The following is a 24,848-nucleotide window of genomic DNA, read 5'->3' on the forward strand; positions in this document are numbered from 1 at the left end:
GCTTACTAGCAGAAGTGCACAGATTGCAAGGGTTTATTTTAATCTTTGGTATGCCAGATAATGTGGGACAGTACTTCAAATGTAGTTTGTTTCATATCAGAAGCTATGCATCTGGTTTGTCTATACGGAGGATTTTAGCCTTTGTAGAGTGATACAGGTATTTCAGGAACCTTTTGTTCAATAAAGAAAATGGATGATTCCTTCATGGCTTAGAAGGCTAGACACAGATCAACATTAATGAGTTTATAAGAGAGTCTAGGGAGTGGACTGCCTGTCTGTGTGGATAACTGAGGATTCTGAGGATACTGATACCTTTAATTAGGAATCTCTTTTTTTTTTCAAATTGTGTGAAATGTTTAGACATAAACATTCTAAAAGAGATTTATTTATTTATTATTTTATTTTACATTTGTTGACCGGGATTGTGTGACTGAGCTGACTAGTCCTTTTTCAGCAGAGGCCTTGGGAGAAAAGCTCCCCAATATCACATTAAGTTTTAAAATTAAAGACAATTGATTAAAAATAGGTTATACTGAGAATAATCAGTACAGAGACAATTATAGAAATATCAGAATCGAACTATAGAAGATAGTCGACATAAGTCTAGCAATCGTATATCACAGTTTCTTTTACGTCTGTTATAGTATTATACAGTAACAGTAAAATATCCTGGTTGGAGACATTTATTATATAAGACATGGTAGTAAAGATACACAATGGTTATAATTGGATTTCTAGGGTTTAAGGAGGTTGTGTACAGGGGCAGGACCACTGAGATGTTAGATAATCTCTTGCTGCAGCTTTGAATTGATTTATATTTTTAAGGGACCTGATTTCTAGTGGGAGTTTGTTTCAAGATACAGAAGATGGTAGCTATAGAGGCTTTGACCGATTTTGGCGTTGGGTTTGTGTATTTGTAGCAGGTCTTGGCGAGAGTTGCGTAGTGGCCTAGTGGGGTTGTAATATGAGATGAGAGGAGATAGGATGGGAAAGTAAGATTTCTGGTAGAGGATTGACTGCACTACGAGGAGTTGGGAGAGAAGTAGCTGATTGGGTAGCTCAAGCCAGTTTAGGTGTTTTAGGGCAAGACAATGGTGAGATTTGTAGGTATGTCATGCTGCACATTTAGTTACCTTGTTATAAGTTATCTCTGTCTTGGCTGATAATGTAGAGTTTAGATTTGTAAGTATTTGGGAGCTGTAGAGAAGGAGAGGTAGGAGGTAGGCATGTGAGAAGGTAATTTTAGCTTTGGTAGTGAGGAACTTTTTGTTTCAATAGAGTAGCCCAAGTTTTTGATGTGTTTTTTTGATACATTTGTTTATATGCCTATCAAATTTAAGTTGGTCATCAATTATGACTCCTAGAAGTTTTGTGTTGTTTTCAACAATGATGGAGGTGTTATCTAGGGATAGTATAGAAAAAATAGTTTTGAGGTGGGTGAGGTTTTGGGGAAGAAAAAGAAGGAATTTTGTTTTTGTAGGGTTAAGAACAAGCTGATTTTGAGAGAGCCAGATTTCTACGGTGTTGAAGGATTCTTGGGTAGCAGAGATAAGCTCTGAAGGAGGGTCTGAGATGGTGATGACAGTTGAGTCATCTGCATAATGTATGAGGGATGACTGGGGGCAGGAGATATAGAGAAGATTAGTGAAGATGTTAAAGAGAAGTAGGCCAAGGATGAATCCTTGTGGGGCACCCATCTTTGCTGTGAGAGGAGGGGAAGAGTGCTGAGAGCCATGTCACTGATTGCTTACGCTCAGAGAGACAGCTGGAAAACCAGTCAATGGTGGCAGTGGAGAAGTTGAGGTTAGACAGTTTGTTTAGCAGGAAAGAGTGGGAGACAGTATCAAAGGATTTAGAGAGGTTGAGGAAAAGATAGAAGACAAGTTTATTATCGTCTCTTGCCAGAGAGATAGTATGGATGAAGGACAGGGCAGTAGTTGTGCTGTGTTGTGGGCGAAAGCCATGCTGGGTTGTAGTGAGTAAGTTTTCCTGTGTTAGCTGTTGGACAACTTGCTTGTGAATGCATTTTTCTAATATTTTAGACAGAGAAGGGAATATGGCAGTTGGTCTAAAGTTGGAAATGTCATTACAGTTACCGCCTTTGTGTATGGGTAATGTGTAGAATTCTTTCCAAATACATGAGATGTTTGATTCAGAGATGGAGCAGTTTATTAAGATAGATACAGAGATTGCAATGGATTCAGCAGCTATTTGTAGGAAATAGGGTGGAAGATTATCAGCAGAAGAGGAACAGGGTTTAGGTTTGGAAAGTAGAGACTTAATATAGTTGGTGGGAACAGGTTCAAGGAAGAAAAAGTTAGAAGAATTTAGGTAGGGGGTATTGATGAGTAGTCTTTTGAGCTAGTAGGGGAGGGGTTAGGGTTTACCATCTTTGATATGGATTCAATGAAGTATGTGCTAAAATGGTGGCAGTTTGAGACTCTTTGTGTAAAGCCATATAAGTTAATACTAGTAGTAGAGTTATGGGCCTGTAGGTTTAATCAGTTTATGTTAACATCCCCGAGAAGGATGATCTCATTATGTATGTGCTGGGAAAGGTATGAGAGAATATTTTCTTGTAGGGTGATGTTGTTGCCTGGGGGAATATATATACCAGCTACGGAGATGGTTGAGAAGTTGTTGAGTTTCAGGTTAGCTAACAGCAATTCAGCAGGTGAGAAGGAGGGAGTGGGTTCATTAAGTCTAGTGAGACTAAGGTGATCTGAGTAGACAATGGCTATTCCCCCCCCCTTTTTTTAGATGATCTAGCCATAGAATATTGTATCCTGCGGGGAGGATATCACAGTCAAGGTTAGGTGGTTTAAGCCAGGCTTCAGTCAGGGAGACAATGTCAGGGGTTTAGTTAGCCATCCAGGTGTGAAATTCGCTGATATTATTAACTACACTCTTGGTATTCATGGAGTAAAAAGAAACATATTTTATGGGGGAGTTGAAACATTATAGAGTATGGAATATTGCCAGAGTTGGATGGGGGAGAGGAGTTGGGGCCTGGATTTGGGTGTATATCATGAGATTGTGATAGAGATTTGGGGAGATAGTACTGCTTGTAGTTTAAGTACTTTATTTTGCATAGAGATGTTATGTTATGGTATGGGGTGGGGGAATTTTAATTTTTGGGAGGGGAGTATCCAAAGAAAAGACTAAAGAGCATATATAGAAGGTATGCTGAGGGTGTATTGGTTGCTTTTCATGAGCGTTTGTGGGACTAAAGTGTAGTGTAATAAGGAGGAAGTTGTAGGAGGAAAGTGAGTAGAGCAGGAGTAAGGGAGGTAAGAGAAGGTGTATTTGGGTAGAGAAAGGCATGTTAGGTGTGGTGTTGGTAGGTAGGAGGGGTGTGGTGTAAGATTCTATGTCAGTGATTGGATAGGTAAATGTGTTAACTAGTTGGTGTGGTGTATGTGGAAGAAAGATAGGAAGTAAGTTGAGCTGTGGGAGGGAGAAGAGGGATGTTAATGTGGTGTAGGTTAGTGAAGCAGGAAAGGGAGAAGTTAGGGAGGGGGGTTGGACAGGATGGTTAGGTATAAAGAAAATTATATGGGGATTGGGTAGGGGAACGATGTGAGTCTGAGCATAGCGAGGGCAAACGTAGCAGGGCTGAACCTAGTTTGTGTGATCACACAGTCAAAAAAAACAATCAGTGAGAAATTGCTGCTTAGGGCTTTAGGTAGTTCTAGAGAGAATAAAATAGAGTTAAAGACACTGTTTAGAAATAGGATCAGTCTTGAATGAAGCCACTAAGCCTAAGGGTAAAAGGGAATTCCAAAAGTTACAGAGGTGTCTTTTTGTGGGCAGGGAACCAGGCTGAGCAACTAGATACCTGTTTAAGGTTGTTAGCATTCCTAGGTAGCAAGCACTAAAAGGTGAAACTAAATTAACAGTAGGTTAACATAATAGTTGTAAATCTCATACTTTGTTGCAAGGAGTTGTTCTGAGATTCTTGATTCAGGCAGAGGGACTCGATCCTGGGTAGTACAGTATGTTCAATAATAAGGTTGATAATAGAGATTTGCAAAAGGCAATTAAAATGGTAACCATTTGAAATCTTGGGACTTACTAGAGCAAGTCCTGAAATATGGATACTGAATGACCGAAAGATCAGACTTACAAATACTAAGTCCAAGATGCCATTTCTTGGAATATTCCCTTTTCTTCGAGGTATGGCCATCTTGGAGTTCATGTATGTGTATATATACATATATATGTATATATATATATATATATATATATATATATATATATATATATATATATATATATAAAATTTCAGGGTGTGGGGGGGGGCTTGGTCCTTCTGCAAAAAGAAGTTTTAAGGAGAAGAGTTTTCAGTGTCATTTTGGTGGCTTGTCGGTACTCAGCATTTCGAGTGCAGACATTTCAATAGGGAGCCAATTAACATTCCTTTGAATCTAAAGTAAATGGCTTTGGAAATTAGATGAGCTAGAGAGAAAAGAGTTTTGAACTAATAACAAGCAATAATAGTCAAAAGATAAGGAATTATCAGTAAGTGTGTCTAGATCCCTTACAGCAGTGTCTGATTTGAGAGATGTGTTGCCTGTATGGAATGATGTGGAAATGTTTCTTTTATCCAAATTAACTATACTACATTTTTTCATATTTAGTTTTAAACTGTTTCCTGTACACCAACTGTTAACATATCCTTCATGGGAAATAGTGACAAAGGCCTTGGCTGTATGTGCCATATAACCTCTATCTACAGATTCAGTGATTTTTTTTTAAAAAAGGACAGAGAGGACCTACATCTGAGAAAACAAAATTGATGAAGGTACAGGTTTAAGAGATTTTTCAGTGTCCAGATTAATGATGTCAGAGATATGTTCATAGCTTTATGTATGAGGCTAGTGAGATTAATGGGAGTATAGTTACCACTGTCTGTGGTTGGGCCACCCTTGTGTAGCCACATTGCAATGGCTGTTTTACAGGCTTTGTAAATGTAACCAGTGACAGGCTTAGCTTAAAGAGGTTAAACAGGAGATTAGCTAGGCCATATTTGGTACTGCTAAATGGGTAATGTGGTATGTTGTCAGGATGGATGAGGCATTCTTAACTTACTAGAGGACTGGGAGAACTTGTTTGACAGCAATTATAGGGGATGGCTGAAACTGTGGAATCTGTCGAATAGTTGTAACTGTGGGCAGAGTAAAACTGGGTACTAAGTTTTATTTTTTGCTTCATTGGCTATTTTTAGTAAATAGTCAACTCTGAGCTTCCTGATGGTATCATGAAGCTCTTTGTCAGCTTGCTTAAGTGTGCTATTAGAGTGGATAGAATTAGTACTGTTATAAGGATGAATTAATGTATCTGTCTTGTGATTTTGTTTTTAAATTTCTCATTATATTTGGAGCGAATAGGGACTGCCTTATCAGTACAACTATTTAAGTGGGAGTGGAAGTAGGCAGCAGCTTTAACACTGGGGTCTGTCAGAGGGGGGATTACAGTAGAATTTACTTAGGTCATCAAGTAATTGAAGAAGGTTTGCTTTTGTGAAATCCCTAAGAACTGAGGCTTTTGCCACCAGTTTTATAAGAAAAAGTCAATGATGTATTGCTTAATTTACTGAGTGCCAATAACACACATAGAGGTGTGCAAGAAGGGCCTGTATTTCTGAGGACAAGCTCAAGGGTATTTGGGCCCCTAGCAGGATGGCTAATAGGATAATGCACTTGAGCTTCTCCATGTTCATATCCCATAGGCAAAATCCCATACCACTTCCTTGCAAACTATAGCTCCCCCTCTATGACCCAGGAAATCCATAAAGTATATTACTAGAATCACTCACCATTCGGTCCAAAACCATGCTCATGGGTAACGTTAATATCCCCACTATTAACTAGGAATCAGCTATGATACCTAATGTGCAGGCACAGAGATCCCTGTATTTTATAAACACCAGGTTGTCCATATGACTACCATGGGTGCAAACATACTGGATCTGGACCTCACTAATATGGAAAGTGATATACATCCCCTAGTGTAATGTCCTCTCTGGTAAGGTCAGATTACAAAACAGTCTCTTTTGAAGTAAAATTAAAACCATGAATCCCTGCTAACCCTGGAATACTCAGGAACTGCTTTAAGCTAACTTCTTACTATTAAGTGATAACCTGGCAAACTATCAAGCCCTCTAAACCCTGAGAACACTGCTAACTATGCGGAACTGTTCACAGAAACCTTATACAAACATGTTAATAGCTGCATAGAGGCAGTTGTACCTAACAGGAATAAATACAGGACTAACTCAAAAAACAAGCCACCCTGCTGGAATTACAACATCAGTAGGCTGTATAACAGAAGGAAGAAATTCATGGCAAAAATTAGGAGGTGTAGCACACTGCAGGATAAAAAGGACTCTCATCAAACTAAACAAGTAACTCAAAGGACAAATAAAATCCACCAAAGCCATATTTGAGGTAAATTTATCCTCCCAGTCCAAGGACAACCACAAGGCATTTTTTAGCTATGTCCACAACCTCAAAGGCAATACACAGTTGTATGCAGAGTTCATTGTTAATGGAGCCACTTATACTGAGCCAGAAGATACAGCAAACCTACTGGAAGAGAAATTCAAAATTCAGCTCTAACTTTACCCCTACCCCCAGCCTCTCCTCAGGAAATACAGTAAAATATAACTCCCCCTATTATCACTATGGAACAAGTCCTCAATGCGCTCTCTAAGGCCAAGAGCACTGCATCAATGGGCCCAAACAATATCCCAAACTGCCTTCTAAATAGCATGAAATATGGCTTATCAGACCTTCTGGAATAATTATTTAATTGTAGCCTCCAGTCAGGCTTTGAATGAAAAACAGCAGCCATCATCTCTATGCACAAATGTGGGCCATCTACCGACCCTGGAAACTACAGACCCATAAGTCTCACTAGTCTCATATGCAAAGCCATGGAAATAATTATCATAGAAATGGTTAGTAATGACATAGGAAAGCTCCATATACTGGACTCAACTCAGTTTGGTTTTGTCAACGGCAGGTCATGCCTATTCAACCTGGTATTCTTTGAGAAGGTCAGCAAAGCAATGAATTAGGGCAAAATGGCTCACACTGCTTGCCTTGACCTGGCCAAGGCATTTGACACAATATCCTACTCGGACATTGTTGAAAAACTCAAGAGGTTAGGTATAAACCCTTATATCATCTGGACGATAGCCAGCTAGCTCACAGAGAGAGCCCAGGAAGTTAGAATTGGGGAGTCCACCTCTACAAAGGGGCCAGTCACCAACAGAGTCCCTCAAGGATCGGTCCTGGGACCACTCCTTTTTGGCATCTACTTATCCAACATCAAGGGCCTCTGGCTGACCAAATTTGCAGATGATTGCAAATTAGGAGCAGCCATAGAATCCTCATCCATCACTAATGCTCTCCAGGAAGGGCTGACACAGACAATATCTGGTGTCAGAGCCATGGACAAAAACTAAATGCCTAGAAATCCATAATGGCATCCTTCAAGAAGTCATCCACCCTTGGTAACTATCATATTAACCACACACCTTTAAGAGTCGACCCAGTAGTTAGGAACTTAGGGGCACACATAGACAGTAATCTAGCCTTTGACCATCACGTATCTGCAGTATTGAGAAAATCATTCTGTACTGTGCAACTTATAAACAAAGATATGGAATCTAGGTCCAAGGGGGTTATTGTGACACTATTTGGCACTAATCAGACCTATCATTAAGTTGAGTACAGCACTTTCTTTGATGTGTACCTAACCAGGCACATGCTATAAGTGGAAATTACACAGATGTTACAAATCAAAAGAATACAGGAGAAAAGTAACATGTCCTATGCAGATTGCCTTAACGCCCTATCACTGTATTCTGTCTCCTACAGGCTGTTGAGGGAAGATCTATGCTTGGCATATAAGACATTGTTGGACCCCACCCTGATGTACCTCCTGCATATATGCAAAACAAATGGCACAAAAATATTCCATTCTAAAGACTTTAACATTGCCTGTGATATAAATAGGACCTGCTGGACAGACAATTATGTATCTCAGAGACTACTACTTCTCTGGAACAGGCACCCTATAAATGTGAAGCAGAGTTCCTCCCTAAACCAATTCAAGCATAACTTTGCCAATTGGATCAGAAAAAGCAAATTCATCCCTGGTATGGCACCCATGTCTCTAATGGACACAGCAGCCTGTGAATGCTTCATCTCTCGAGCCTCTGCTTGTAAATGTTTCATCTCCCAAACCACTGCTTTCATTTATTATAAGTACCATAACTTGTAAGATATTTGGGATTCATGGCTAAGCTTAAAAAGGCACCAGTGGTTGTTATCCTAGTACACCCCTATGAACCTATTGGTACAACGAAGTTAGCACTTATTCTATCAATTAAATATTGTGCACATCAGTCACTGGTAGTGCAGGTTAGTCCATTTATTGATGGATAGCTGAAATCCACCAATATGTATACATTGGTATTAATGGGGATTTCACCTAAGGGCTTTGGCAGGGTTAGTGCCGACACTAGGAGACATATAGGGTGTTCTAGAGTTAGCTATTAATTGGTAATTAATCTTGTTTAAGGTGATTTAGACATCAAAGAGTTTATGTTTGAGGTACCAAAGAAGAAGCGATAGTGTTATCGCGAAAGCGCTCACTTTCATTACTTTTTACTTTGTTAAATAAATAGATATTTGTGCTTAGCCGTGTTGGTTCAGTACTTGTTTTTTACTTTTTTGTTTGCACAGTTTTCTTGTACCGCACCTCTCACCTGTTCCTGCATACATTTTTCTTTTTATCTAAGAGTTTATGTTTGGGGTACCAAGGAATCAGTCATGAGGTGATGCTATCCTAGCAAATACAGATACCTCCCCCAGATGCCAGTAGATCTAATGGCATGGCATCTGTTAAACTCTGGAACAGAGAGTTTAGTTTGTCTGAGTTTAAACCATGTCCATGTAGCTAGACAGATATGAATTTGTTCAAATTGAAAGAGAGTCTCAGGAGTTTGGACATTTTTTTTCTTTTTTGTTTAAGACTCCTGGCAAAATCTGTAGTAAAATAGGTAAATACCAGCCCTGGCAAAACAGGAAAGCTTGTCAGCCATCTCATCCAAAGTTGACCTGTACTAAAACTTCTTAGAATGGCATCATCTATATAGTCAAATATTAAAGCAGGTTATCTTGTCTTTGACTCTCACCATCATTCTGAGTGATGACAAAACATTATTCAAGACCAGTGTCTGTCCTACCTTGGACACATGCATGGCAATCTTAGTCATGTCCATCAGCATATACTTTTAGGTAGAGTACCTAAAGTCACCCACCTCCATGAGTATAATTACCAGGCTGTAATAATATCTGTCAGGATAGTGGACTTTAAGAGCACTTCTTACATCCTGAATTCTATCTCCATTTAACTGTAACTCTATTCTTATACAGCCTGGTCAGGGTGGTGACTGTGTGCCTAACAGAAGAATCACCTATTTTTAACATGTCTGTAGATGGATGCACTCCAGTGGGCTTTGAAGGCTTGTCATCCACACCCTTGTGATGCTTACTGGTATATGTACTGGAACATGGGTATGTTAATATGCAAATTAATGGCTGAGGTTTCTGAGTGTTTAGTCTGGGAGGCTTGGGCAGTGTTCTCTTATCATCCTTAGTATGTTGGTGTAGCAGAGGTGCTCTGTGCTGATAACTCTGTGTGTGTGTGTGTGTGTGTGTGTGTGTGTGTGTGTGTGTGTGTGTGTGTGTGTGTGTGTGTGTGTGTGTGTGTGTGCACATGCTTACTGAATGCACGTTGAGGTGAGAAAGCTGCATACAAGTTCAATAAATGCTTGTACTTCTTACATTTTGAATCATTGTGAATTAGCAATAAAGGGTTTTCAGTAAATAGGAGACAGTTGCTAAACTATCACAAGACACCCGGTGCTATCAGGCTGGGTACAGAAGGAACAATATCTGACTAAGTTTCTATAATAACCAGTGCAGCTGCAGCTACAAGAAAACAGGACAGCTTTATAACTGTCTCTTAGTATACGGCAGAAGGACATAATGGATTGGACTAGAAAATGGTAATAATAAGAGACATGCTGAAAGGCTACAAGAATATGAGAGGTGAATACTGTAAATTCCCAATACCCAAATGATCAAAATGTGCATTACAGTACTGCAGTCCATGCATGCATACTATCTAATGCAGTACTGCAATCCATGCACACATACTGTCTAATGCAATACTGTAATCCATGCACGCATACTGTCTAATGCAGTACTGTAATCCATACACGCATACTGTCTAATGCAGTACTGTAATCCATGCACGCATACTATCTAATGCAGTACTGCAATCCATGCACGCATACTATCTAATGCAGTACTGCAATCCATGCATGCATACTGTCTAATGCAGTACTGCAATCCATGCACGCATACTATCTAATGCAGTACTGCAATCCATGCACGCATACTATCTAATGCAGTACTGCAATCCATGCACGCATACTGTCTAATGCAGTACTGCAATCCATGCACGCATACTATCTAATGCAGTACTGTAATCCATGCATGCATACTGTCGAATGCAGTACTGTAATCCATGCATGCATACTATCTAATGCAGTACTGTAATCCATACACGCATACTGTCTAATGCAGTACTGAAATCCATACACATAATCTCTAATGCAGTACTGTAGTACTGTATTACAGTACTGTAATCCATGTGCACATATGCTCTAATGCAGTTCTGTAATTCATATACACATATTCTCTAATGCAGTACTGTAGTACTACATTACAGTACTGCAATCCATGCACACTTACTCTCTAATGCAATACTGTAATCCATGCACACATACCCTCTAATGCAGTACTGTAATCCATATACACATACTCTCTAATGCAGTACTGTAGTACTGCATTACAGTACTGCAATCCATGCACACTTACTCTCTAATGCAATACTGTAATCCATATACACATACTCTCTAATGCAGTAATGTAGTACTGCACTATAGTACTGCAATCCATACACACATGCTCTCTAATGCAGCACTGTAGTACTGTATTACAGTACGGTAATCCATGTGCACATACGCTCTAATGCAGTACTATAATCCATACACACAGTCTCTAATGCAGTACTGTAGTACTGCACTACAGTACTGCAATCCATACACACATACTCTCTAATGCAGTACTGTAGTACTGCACTAAAGTACTAAAATCCATACACACATACTCTCTAATGCAGTACTGTAGTACTGCACTATAGTACTGCAATCCATGCACACATGCTCTCTAATGCAGTACTGTAGTACTGTACTACAGTACTGCAATCCATGCACACCTACTCTCTAATGCAGTACTGTAATCCATACACACATAATTTCTAATGCAGTACTGTAGTACTGCACTATAGTACTGCAATCCATACACACATGCTCTCTAATGCAGTACTGTAGTACTGTATTACAGTACTGTAATCCATGTGCACATATGCTCTAATGCAGTTTTGTAATCCATATACACATATTCTCTAATGCAGTACTGTAGTACTGCATTACAGTACTGCAGTTCATGCACACTTACTCTCTAATGCAATACTGTAATCCATGCACACATGCTCTCTAATGCAGTACTGTAATCCATATACACATACTCTCTAATGCAGTACTGTAGTACTGCATTACAGTACTGCAATCCATGCACACTTACTCTCTAATGCAATACTGTAATCCATATACACATACTCTCTAATGCAGTACTGTAGTACTGCACTATAGTACTGCAAGCCATACACACATGCTTTCTAATGCAGTACTGTAGTACTGTATTACAGTACTGTAATCCATGTGCACATACGCTCTAATGCAGTACTGTAATCCATACACACAGTCTCTAATGCAGTACCGTAGTACTGCACTACAGTACTGCAATCCATACACACGTACTCTCTAATGCAGTACTGTAGTACTGCACTAAAGTACTAAAATCCATACACACATACTGTCTAATGCAGTACTGTAGTACTGCACTATAGTACTGCAATCCATACACACATGCTCTCTAATGCAGTACTGTAGTACTGCATTACAGTACTGCAATCCATGCACACTTACTCTCTAATGCAATACTGTAATCCATACACACATACTCTCTAATGCAGTACTGTAGTAGTTCATTACAGTACTGTAATCCATGTGCACATACACTCTAATGCAGTACTGTAATCCATATACACATACTCTCTAATGCAGTACTGTAGTACTGCACTACAGTGCTGCAATCCATACACACATACTCTCTAATGCAGTACTTTAGTGCAGTAGCTTTAAATGTTCTAAAAGTACAGCAACGAGTAACAAACAGCAATGTAACAACCCCAATAATCAAAGAATGTAATCCTTACATACTCATACTGGAAATTTACTTGGCATCTGACTGTAAAGACATCATGAGGAAGCTACCAGTTTATGGATTCATTGGAAGAATAGGGTAGCTTAGGTTTGTGTGTGGACGGACATAATTTTGTAAATGTCAGATGGAATGCTTTCTACTTGTTCATGTTGTAAAGTATTCCTAGATCTATCCACTTTAATGGTGACTATGGACTGCTTTTTCATTTGTTTATTCTGTCAGTTTCTATTTTCTTTTTATCTGTGTTTAATTGACTGCAATGAGCAGGAAATTTAAATCATATGGTAAATAATGTTCACAGTTTTTATTGAAAGTTTCAGCTGAGGTCTCTATAATTGCTTTTAAAAATCTAAACTGGATTTTACATATTACCTATTCCATATAGATTCTTTCCTGCTGGAAGTTTCCTTTCCTATATGTCCCATAATCCTACTGACCATTACTGCTGCATGTAATATGGTTTGAGTAATTTACTCCACTGCCAATCATGAGTGGACAGGTGATCCGCTGTGGCGACCCCTAACCGGGAAAAAGCCGAAAGAAAAAGAAGAATTTAGTACACGTGATGTGACACTAGATCCATTTCCATGTCTGTTGTTGTTAGTGTTTGCCTTGAGTTTTGTGCTTCTTTTCTCTGATGTTACATTCTGCACATATTATTGTTTTCTACATCACATATAAGTTGTCTTATTTTAGACCATTTCTAATTTTACCAAGTCCCACCTCACCTCTTCATACACTGCTGTGCCATCAGCTTTGCTGAGTATCTTTACACTGTCAGCAAAAAGCCAACCTTTCTTTCCAGAACGTTTTAAGTCCCACCTACATAAACACAAACATGAAGACTGGCTGCAGTACCAGTCCCTGACCAGTTGCAATCCTTAACCATAATGCATTTTATTTACTATCACACACATTGTCCCGTTCGATTCTCAGCTAGAGCGTCTTCTGTTGGAAGGCATGCATGAATGGGCGTACCTTCGTTGAAGGTTGTGCGTCAGGGCTGGTAACTTGGCATGTAAAAATCCACTACCAAACATTAGTGGACCGGAGTTCCGCTGTGGCGACCCCTAACCGGGATAAGCCGAAAGACACAACAACAACAATATTTTTTCACTTGCCTAACTAATGTTTATCCCATGCTGCCCTCTATGGTCCATTGAATCTCCTCCTGATTTGTTCACCTGCCTTTATGTAAAAAATAATTCATCCTCCTTGCTAAAGCCTAGGTAGATATTTTCTGCAGTTTCTCTGTCTATGGTCTCAGTTATTCAAACAATCCTACAAAATTTGCCTTTCATCATCTTCCTGTGGTGAATTTTTTTTGACATAAGTGTTTCTTTCTGCCATTTCTGATTCCTTGACGTTACTGCAATTCTGAAATGTTTCCACTTTTTAACTTGTCTTCTATATTGGTCATTGTAAACAAGTAACAGTACTCTGGCCCATTCTTTCCTTTATGGCTTCATGGGGTGAATATTTTTGCTGTTTTTTTTTTTTTTTTTTTTTTTTTTTTTTATCATGTTCATTTTGTATGTGATTTTCGTTGCAGTTTTCAATTGGGAGGATTAATCCTTTCATCAATGGCATAAATTTCCATCAGGTTTTGTGATATCCCTAGTTGCCATTTTGAGTGCTGGTTTATGTAGATTAGGCAAGTATTTTTATATTTTGTATTTCTATGTTTTATTTCAAGTATTTTTAATGTATATTTTATTGTACTTTTGTAATTTATAAGAGATAATATATACGTAGACATTAGTTTTTTTCCTCTGGGTTGTATTGATTGTAGTTTAACAGCTTTAATGTAATTTTTATTGGCTTGCTGTGTTTTATGTAGGTATATTTCCCTCAGTTACACTGTTTGTAGTTACTTTCATTAGGTAATGTTAAGTTTATTTACCTGATTCTAAATAGGTCCAGTTAATGATGCCTGAAGCAGATGGATAATAAACTGTTCATGACACTGGTAAAGTGGTGATAAATGCTTGATGAAACATACACAGTAGTGATAAAGGAAATATCCTGCTCTGCACTACGCCCATGTGTGTAATACATGACCTGTTTACATTATTAGATTAAGGAACACATTTCATGACAAGAAGTAAAGTCACAAAATCATGAACTCAGTTCTCTCATCTTAGTATATAATATAATATATGTCATGTATAACATGACTCAGATTCATGCATTGCATTTATCTGTCTTTCATGTTTTTTTCTTTTTTTTTATTCTTCATTACTGTTGCTCATTTATTTCAAATGGATCCAATAATTATGCCATTGAAGTTATTAGCTGGAAATGGCTTTAAGTGGTTATGATTGTCTCTTAGAGGTTTTGCAGTCTAATTCTGCACTAATATATTCTGTTTTTTTTAAGTATCAGTTATGCCTTATATTACTTTATTAATGAAGGTCAGCCAGCAGATTTTTTATGTCTTAGAGCAGAATATAGATGACGTCATATACAACTAATTCTGTGCATTACTGGGCATTGCCCTTAAGGCTGCAGACATAACTGAAAAATGCTTTGTGGTTATCCTTAGCTTTGGAGGCTATTTTTGCCTCAAAGTCTGCTTTTAGAGACTTGACTGGTTCCCTGGTTCACTTGTTTAGACTAATGAAGGACTTGTTGCTTTATTGTGCACATTGCCTCTTACTTCTCAATGGGATTTTCTTTCTTTTGTTATATAATCTATTAATGCCAGGGGTCCAACCAGGTGGCTTGTTTTTGTGGATTGACTTGGGATAGAGCAGTCTAGTATTGCCATTTCTATGCAGTTGTTTATATGGTCATACAGGGCTTTTGTGTATGCCTCTGCATAGGTTTCTTTGTTTTCTGGATTTGGGGGAGTTTGGAAAATGTCGATGTTGCCCCTTAACAGGGGGTAATTTACCTTAAAGAAGTTCTTAGAATTTTGGGGGTTATGTGGGGGGATTTGTTTTATTTCAAGGGAGACCGCTTTGCTATATGATCTTACCATTTAGGACATAACACTGGGGGTGGGGGCATTCTCCAATATTTTGTGAGTACCAGATCTAGGATATGTGTTCCCCTAGTGGGAGTGCAGACTAGCTGGTCCAGGACATTTGAATGTACAAAATCAAGAAATCTTTGGGCCTGCATGTTAGTGGTTGTGTATACCACCCAATTAATGGAGGGGTAGTTAAAATCACCCATCAGTATGGTAATGGGCTGGATGGTGAGTGATTCTAGTAACTTCAGGTATGATGTATGGGTTTCCTGGCTCATGGAGGGGAGGTTGTATCTGGCAAGAATATGAAAATGTTTTTTTTTTCCATGGTTAGCTGGACATGTAGTAACTCAAGCATGTCATATTGTTTGACCAGTCTTGAGGTGTGCTTTTCCTTTATGTAGATGGATACACCTCCATCTTTTGCTCTTTCATGTTCAGTGGGTGGTTAGAATGTATGAAAGGTGTTATAGCCATACACTGTCTGAGTGCTTTCTTTGGCTTTGAACCATGTTTTAGTAACTGCACAGACATCAGTATACTCCAGGGTGAGGAGAACTTCCAGAGATTGCAGTTTCTTGTTGAGGCTTTTAACGTAGCTTTTGTTACACTGGAGGGTTTGTCTGTTTGGCAATGGGTATAGGGTTGATAAAGTTTTGGCCAATATCCAAAAGCTTAGAGGAGACAGGTGAAGACCATCCCTGGAAAAGCAGGGTGGCCTATCAACCATGTCCTCCCAGGCTGGCAAGTATTATGTTTTGGAGGCCTGTTGTGTAAATTTATGTAGGATGTTGGTGAGAATGTTAACATAGAGAGGACCAAGGACAGAACCTTGTAGTACACTGGTGATGACTGGGATGTATGGCGAGAGGGTGGAGTGCCTTGTAGTACACTGGTAGTGACTGGGATGTATGGAGAGAGGGTGGAGTGCCATTTTACTGATTAATACCGAATTAGTACATTTGAAGTAGAAGTTTGCTGTGACAAACTGTGTCAAAGGCTTTAAACAAGTTCAGTTTCACAATGATCAATGATTTTGTTTTAATTCCACAAAACAAAGATTAATTAAACAAACAATCCTTTCTAGAAGATTATTAAAGACAATGTTCTATTTCTCAAAATTGTACTCTGAGACATAAATGGCCACTGTTTAATATATTTGAATGTTTTCTATTCACATTTATAAACACAAAACTATTCTTTGTTTCTCTTCATGGCTGCCATTATATATTTTTTTTTTTTTCCCTACAGCAAATCACAATCTTTGACAAACGCATTCAGTTTCTCAGAATCATCCTTCTTTCGCTCAAGCTTGAATGAAGATGAAGCCAAGGCTGAAACAATCAGGAATTTGAGAAAGTCTTTTGCTAGTTTGTTTTCTGACTAGTGTAAATATCAGGGATGTTTTCAGTTTTGAAATGTAGCTTATTTAACTATCCCTCTTAAGATAACTTCTTTCTTATGAGTTTGGTCTCCTCCTGTACTCTCCCATGAATGTCCTTCGTGATTGTTTGCTTAACTGAACAATGTATTCAATAACAAAAGCATAACTAACATGACAATATAATAACTTCACTTAAAAGTTATGCCTAAAGAGTGGGCGTTGAAAATAGCCACATTATTATACATACCAAAAGAATGGTTCATGTGGGAGACAAAAAATCTCACTACAGGTCTGGAGCTGTGATATTGTGGCCTTACTGTGTCCACATTTTAGTACCCAAATACCTGCTGTGCAGTCAGTATAGTACAATGACCAATACTTGTGTTCCTTACTTTGTTCATCCCAAACTGCTTTGCTATTAAACATTGTTTTTTTTTTTTAATCATGTGAAATTAGCTTTTACAGTATATGTACTGCTATAGCTTTAAATGCTATACTATATAGATTTTAAATAGATAAATAATATAATATCCTTCCATGCTGTCTCATTTTCTGATGTAGCTACTGAAATGCCATTTATTGCAAAAGTGCAATTTCCTTTTAACCTTGGACAATCATTTTTGATGTTTCCATAAAGTGTTCACTATCCTAAGTGTTTACAGGATGGCAAATTGCAGAACATCATATCTTTAAAGTGTAGTATTATACATTTGTAAACCATTTCTCTGTAGTGTTTTTGTTTAGTAACACTGTTGTGTTAAAAAATGCATTGCATGATTTGATGGCATTAAACTTTTGTTTTGTCTAGTGTACACGTCAATAAATGCAAAACCATCTGGTTGGTGAAGATGCATTGCTGTATAAAACCTGCTTTATCAAAATGGATTATAAAACATGTAATGTGTTCCTTTTTCCTTTTAATAATTGTTTATTACTCATCTCTCTTTTATTCTATAGAAGATACTCTTGGAAATGTGATAGACTGATACTACAATAAGCAAGTGTGCTACAGTTCTCTGAATAATTTGCTTGGTATATTTCCTTGAGGTTCATATAAGGTCTTCTGATCATTGCCTAAGTTAAATAAGTTCAATAAAGATATTTAGTGAGATTCATAGATATAATGCCCATTGAAATAGGCAAGCACATAGGAAATGCATGGAAAACGCTTCATATGGTTAATAAACAATGGAGTATATATTGGACAGGAGATTTGTTGCCATGCACTGAGCCTGAATTTGGGGCTCAGAACGTATGCATTTGTGGAGCTGACATACCATGAATAACACCTCAAATTGAATTCCCAGTAGGCATGTTGTACACTAGGCTTCAGAGCAGACAGCCAGTTGAAACGCAAAGAGAGTTACCAGCCAGGGAAAATGGCGCTAAGCCTCCTTCCTCGCAAATGTACCACAGCTGGATGTGTAACATTATAGGTCTTACAGACATAACCCATTCCCAAAACACAAAACTGACCTCACAAATTAATTTATACTAAAATATAAAAACATGCCCTTAGACAAAGCACAGCTATATACATTAGGATAAAAAAATGACTCACAAGAATACATATTTCATTTCATGTCAAGCAAACCTCTATACAGCTCCTGTACTAACCATCTTTTCCATACTGGTATTTTCTTTGTCCCATAAATGGATCAAGATTCCCTTTAAAAGTCAATGCAGTTAAAGCCTCTTTTACCAAAAGAAGTAGAAAATGCAAAGCAGTTATCAGTTATTTGTGACTCTGCATATAAATAGGTTCATAGGTTCATAGGTAGGTACGAGACTATTGGCCCTAGGGCCTATATAAGCCTAGTCAAATGGTACCCTGGTTTTTGCCACCCAAGAAAATTATTTTCCTGTGCCCCTGTCAAGCAGAGCCACAGAAGTGATCCCCAGGCTGAATTTCCTAAATCCCATCCAATCATCAAGATTTTTTTTGAAGAGTGCTAATGAGGAGGTTTGTTTGATATAGATAGGTAGTTTGTTCCAGAGTATGGGAAGTCTCTGGGACAGGAATCTATCCTTCCAGCATGTTCTGTTTATTGTGGTGACAAGGTTTAGGTCCCCAGAGCATGTAGCTCAGAGGGATTGGGATTTCTTTACGTGGACCATGTCCAACAGCTCTGGGTTTGACATAGCTTTGTATGTTAGGCAGAGATCGCCTCTGAGTAGGTGATATGCGACAGAGTAAAGCTGGAGTTTTTTGAGACAGTCTGCGTAGGGCATCTATTTGAGGCCAGTAATCCTCTTTGTGAGGTATTTCTGTGGCCTTTCCAGTTGTTGTAGATGTCTTGTGAGGTAGATACCAAAAGGAGCATTGTACTCTATAATGGGTCTAATGAGTGATGAGTAGAGGGGAACAATGACCTCTTTTTTTCCTGGATGAGAAACCTTTTGTGATGAGGTGTGCCATGTAGAAGGATTTCCTTACTACTGTGGTGATGTGAGTATCAAAGGAAAAACTAATGTCCACCTGTGTCCCAAGGTCTCTTATCACACTTTCGGTGTTAAGTAGACTACCGCCTATGTGGTAGTTCATGGGTACAGAGTTTTTACCAAAAGGGATGACAATGCACTTTTTGGCATTGAGCTTGTGGCCATGGCATTGACACCAGGCATCTGTCTCAGTGAGGCCCTTTTGTAGGATGTCCACATTGTTAGGAGTTTTGATTATGGCTCCTAGTTTGCAGTCATCTGTGAACTTTGTTGGCCAAAGACCTTCTGTGTTAGCCGGATCTAGGACTGAACCCTGTGGTACTCCACTTGTCCCTGGTCTGAAGTTGGATTTAGAGTCTGCTACTTTCACAGTGCGGGTTCTGTCAGTGAGCCAGTTGGCAACCCATCTTGTGACATAGGGATTTATACCTAGTTTACTGAGTTTATCTATAATTCCAGAGTAGGGGATGGTGTTGAAAGCCTTGGCAGGATCTAGATAGGCTGTGTGAACCACCTTACCCTCATCTATAGCTTTGGTGTCTGCTTCAAAGAAGTCTATCAGGTTTAAGAGACATGATCTGCCTTTTACAAACCCAAACTGGGTAGGGTCCAGAGTTTAGAGATTACCAATGTCATTGTTTATAAGTTCCATGATGATACATTCCATAGCCTTGCAGACCAGGCTCGTCAGGCTAATGGGACGGTAGTTCCTGGGGTCCGTGGTGGCTCCCCCTTTGGGAGTGGCATAACCGTTGCTGTGCACCATTCAGTGGGCACAAAGCCTGAGGTGAGGCTATGATTGAACATGGTACTTAGGTGGGGTGCCAGTTCGTTCGATAGTTCATGTAGAACGCTGCCTGGGATGTTGTCAGGTCCCATGGATGCTGTGTTTTTGGCTTTGTAGAGTGTGTTTTTTACCTGTGCAGCCGTGATTACAGGAACTTTGCATTCTTCCAGTATAGAGATGGGCCCTTTAGGGGATGAGAGAGGGGTAAAGTTAGCACTGAACCTATCTGCCAGGATGTTGGCAATATCAGTTGGTTCTGTATATTTAGTGCCATTGTGCTGCAACTCAGAGCAAATCTGAGTGTTGCCATTGAGATTCTTGACATAGCTATAGAATACTTTGTGGTTGTCTTTAGAATCAGTGGCGAGTTTGTTTTCGTAACTAGCTTTGGAGGATTTTATGAGGGCTCTCAGCTTCTTACTGAGGCTGACCACGGAGGTCGTCCAATCATGGGATTTTACTCTTTTTTGCAACAGTTTCTTTCTTCTGTTATAGAGTTTGTTTATAGCAGGAGACCACCAGATTGGCTTCCTTTTTCTGGAGGATAGCATCTTGGTTCTGTTAGGGATTGCACGATCCATGCACTCGTGTAAGTGCTTATAAAGTGCAATTGTATAGGATTCAGCAGTCATACCTCTATTGTCTGTCAGCATGGGTGTCATGAAGTTTGCCACTTCTGTCTTAAGAAGCGTGAAGTTGGCTTTGGAGAAATTTTTTACGGTGGTTTCCCTAATGGGGGTGGGGGTGGGGGTGGGATGTGGATGTCTAGGGTGATTTGCTTATGGTTGGATCTGACCAACAAGGAACTGACCTCTGTTGTGGAACACTGGTTGTCTATGTTGGTAATGACTAGGTCTAGGATATTGCTGTCCCTGGTGGGGGTGTGGATAAGTTGATCCAAGGCATTGGAATTTATAAATTCCAGAAAACGTTGAGCACAAGAGTTTGTACATGAGTAGTTTTCCCAGTTAATGGTGGGGTAGTTGAAATCGCCCTTTATTAGGGTGTTAGGTTGTACCCTAATATTTTCCAGTGTATTAAGAAATGAGAAGTTGGACTCCTGGGGCATGGTGGGGGATGTGTAACAAGCTACAATTTGGATTGCGGTCTTGCCCAGAGTTAGTTGCACTTGGATAATCTAGGATGCATTATGCTGAGCAACTAGCCTGGAGGTGTGGATATCCTTAATGAATATGGACACACCTCCACCTTTAGTACTTCAGTCCAGGTTAGGTGGCCGAAAGGTGTGGTATGAATTATAGCCTGGTAATAAAGGGGTGCTCTCTGGAGCCTTGAACCAGGTCTCTGTCACTGCACAGATGTCGATGTTCTCCATTTTAAGGAGTGCCTCGAGTGAGTGCATTTTCAGGTTTAGACTTCTAGCATTAAGTAGCATTACCCTCAGATTTTGCTTGCTTGTACCTGTTACGGTGGTGAATTTGTCATTTGAATCTTGCCTAAAAAAAGCACTTTAGGGGTGGCAAGAGCCTTAGCCAGTATCCAGAATCCCAAGAGCAACAGGTGCAGGCCATCTCTAGCAAAGCATCGTGGTTTGTCGATCATGTCATCACAGGCAGACAGATACTGGATCCCCTTAGAATGACACCAGAAGCTTATCCAATTGTTGAAGTCAATCATTTTGTCCTTGCACTGTGATATCATTCTGGGTGATGGCAGGATGCTACTCAGGGCTAAGGTCATACCTGCCTGGGTTACATGATCAGAGAGCTCCTCCATGTCTCTTTTCATGTAGTCCAGGGAGGTACGTCTCAGGTCATTCACACCAACATGGACAATGACAGAGTCATATTTGTACTTGTTGTGGAGTGACCTGAGTGCATACGTTATGTAGCGGATCCTGGCACCTGACAGGCAGCTGACAGTAGCTTTCTCCTTGTTTAGCCTGGTGAGTGGAACATCAGTGTGTCTGACTATGGAGTCACCTATGATTACAGTGTTGGGTACATTATTATGCCTTATGGGCTGTGTTTGAGTGGTACACTGAGTTTGTGGGCTATGTGTCATTTGAGTTGTGTTGGGGAGTGGCGGTTGCTTGCGTTTCTACTTTGGAGGTCCCTGTTGCTTGGGTAAATTTTTTTGAGAGCTTCCGTGAATGTCGGTGTGTGTTTTTTGTTTCTATGTGTATGTTTTGGTGGTGTAGGTTTTGAGGGACTATGTGATGAGTGTGGTGTGGTACAACTGTTTTCCTTCTCCTCTTGATTGTCTAGTCCAGTCTTGGGTGAAGAGAGCTTTGCTTCCAGTTTGGCTATATAAGCGCATCTCTCACAGGTTGTAGTGTTATGTGGTAGGAGGAGAGGGTATGCTGTGTACATGAGGCAATTGCTGCACTGCCCCAAGATGCCCAGATTCATCAGGTAGACAGGAGAAAATAAACAGAGCTGACCCTTAGACATGCCTGGATATGTGCTTATTTATTAAGTACTAAAAACTGTTTTCCTCTATACAAGTGAGGAAAGTTGAGTGCCGTAGTAAATTTGTAGCTTATTTAGTGCTTACAATGAGTTCTGAACAAGTGCTGAGCTCAAACAGATTTGAGTGCTGAAACTAGAAAACTGGCTAGTTCTAAGAAACAAAATTAAGCTAGAAGGCTTCCCTCCAAAACAGAAAGGCTTGGGGGCTCAGAAGCTTACAAATAGTCCTGGTTACAGGAAATCTGTATCTGGACTAGACGACTTAAGGAAAGGCAGGAAACAAGCTTAGAATTTTTTTTTTTTTTGTAAAGTGGAAAGGGAAAGGAGGAGCAGAAGCTAACTGGTTTGGCCTTCTCAAATGTTCTCCCTGGAATAGATAGAATGAGATAATGACACTAGACTGGGAGGAGTGTCCCAGATCAAATTTACAGTAAGGAGGGGAAATGCAAAGACACCAAGTATAAAAACAGGATACCAATAGGCACGGAGGGTGGGGAACAAAAATCAGAACAAACAAACCCAACCAGATGCTTAACAATTGTAGAAAATTCTAGTTAATACCACACACAGAGTGAGTAAAATAAAAGTGCTATAAATAACTCAGAAATAAGCACGAAACAGGATACTTAATGTTATATATCACAGATTAGTTAGCTCAGAGCCCTTCTTCCGACTTCCTCCGATTAGCTCAGTTTGAAATGGCAGAAACACTCACAAGTTAACTTCTTAAGTAACAAAGTTGAAACCTGAAACAACTTTAAAAAAAGCTTGAAAGAACCAATGAGGTGCTTACTCCAAGGCGTAGTCCAGGCAACCCCAGTCAGCCAATGACCACAAACAATTCACTCTCACTGAAATGCTATACTGGCTTTGGCTAAGCTATAATGGCCTGAAACATGTGCTCAGACACACAGCCTCTACTAACAAACAACTAGGCCCAAAACACAAGCTTGAATATAGACAATGCTGCACTACCAACACTACTTAGGTAGAAAAAAACTGCAGAAATGTTTAAACAGATAAAGGATCAAGGAGACTCTAGAGATTAGTTCAGTGTGAAATCAGCTCCTTTTTCAGCATGAATGACATTCTGGTGCACTTTTCAACCCCAGATCTCTGAATAACGTCTTCTATTTATTTGCATTAAATTCCAATATTAGACCGCCTCTTTACCTTTTGTAACTCCATGAGAAATAATATATGAAGATCAACTATTAGGGTAAGATATTCTTGAAGATACCTGCATTTTTTTAAATCCAATTAATTCTTTCCAGGCTACCAATTTGTTTCATTTTATAAGAGTTCCACATTGACAAAGCATATTTCAACCTATTCCTTGTGCAGCAGTAGATTTTAGTAATAAATCTTAAAAAGTTTTAAAACACACAAAGGAAGCTCCTATGCCTGAATACATATGTACTATACATGAAGAGAAAACCTACCAGACACTTTATATTACTGAGGCTGTGCTATGCTCACATTCAATAAAAAGTATATATATATATATATATATATATATATATATATATATATATCGGGTGATGTGGTTCAGGTAGAACCATATATATATATATATATATATATATATATATATATATATATATATGTATTATTTAATGTCACAATGTTAGTTTTCCTTAACTGCATTTATATTCCATTTTGTGATGACCCATTTGTGTATTTATTAAGGGTGTGCTAGAGGATCTCCACGGATTCTCCTTTAGTAGTGTATAATTGTTTGGTATTATCTTCATATTTCACTACTTTCACATTCTTTGGAACAAGTAAATATGTTGCATATAAAACAAATAAATCCCAGCTTAGCACTGGTGTCTGCAGTTGCCTAACTGCACCCTAGCATGTTAGGCAGGTGCTTCAGCCGCATTCTATTCAGCCATTACTCATCCCCCATTTACACATGTACAGCTTTATTCCAGAGGTACAGCTGCTTTTAAAAATATGTCAGGTGTTATGCTGTCAAATGCTTTACTATAGCATCTGTGTGTATGCCATTGTCCATACATTTGACAATTTTTAAACTGATAAATGGTAAAAGCTTCTAAGGAATAAAAATGTACATACCCCCCTCAGATGCATAGGCTGCATGGTGGTGTGAACCATTAGTTGGAATGCACCTGCCTGAGTTCCTCCTCACTATACACGCAAGCATTTGTGAATACCAAATGTTGGCTTGCAGAGCTCTGGTAATGTTGCATTTATGTGCACTGGAGGCATAGGATGGCAATAGTGACAGCAAGAAATGAGATGAGAAGCAGCAGCTCCCAAAAGTGATGTTATTTCTAACTTTATACAGAGCTTTACTCCAGAGGCTTCAACTGAAAATGGGTTAAGCTTAGGTGGAAACAGACATAAATAAATATAACTTGATGTGTATTAT

At 39.1% G+C, this 24,848-nt stretch overlaps 1 protein-coding gene across 1 annotated transcript in view; it reads left to right on the forward strand.

Annotated features, from left to right (window-relative positions):
- Positions 1 to 17,640, forward strand: part of SYN2 (synapsin II) — a 1,726,111-nt gene extending 1,708,471 nt beyond the window's left edge. Inside the window, exon 13 of the mRNA XM_044078054.1 lies at positions 16,657 to 17,640. Coding sequence (XP_043933989.1) covers positions 16,657 to 16,792 — 136 coding nt within the window. The 3' untranslated portion in view covers positions 16,793 to 17,640. The remainder of the gene's footprint in view (positions 1 to 16,656) is intronic.
- The last annotated feature ends 7,208 nt before the right edge of the window (positions 17,641 to 24,848 follow it).

This window comes from Protopterus annectens, chromosome 7.part0 (genome assembly GCF_019279795.1).
Source record: "Protopterus annectens isolate FY-2018-M chromosome 7.part0, PAN1.0, whole genome shotgun sequence".
NCBI lineage: Eukaryota > Metazoa > Chordata > Ceratodontiformes > Protopteridae > Protopterus > Protopterus annectens.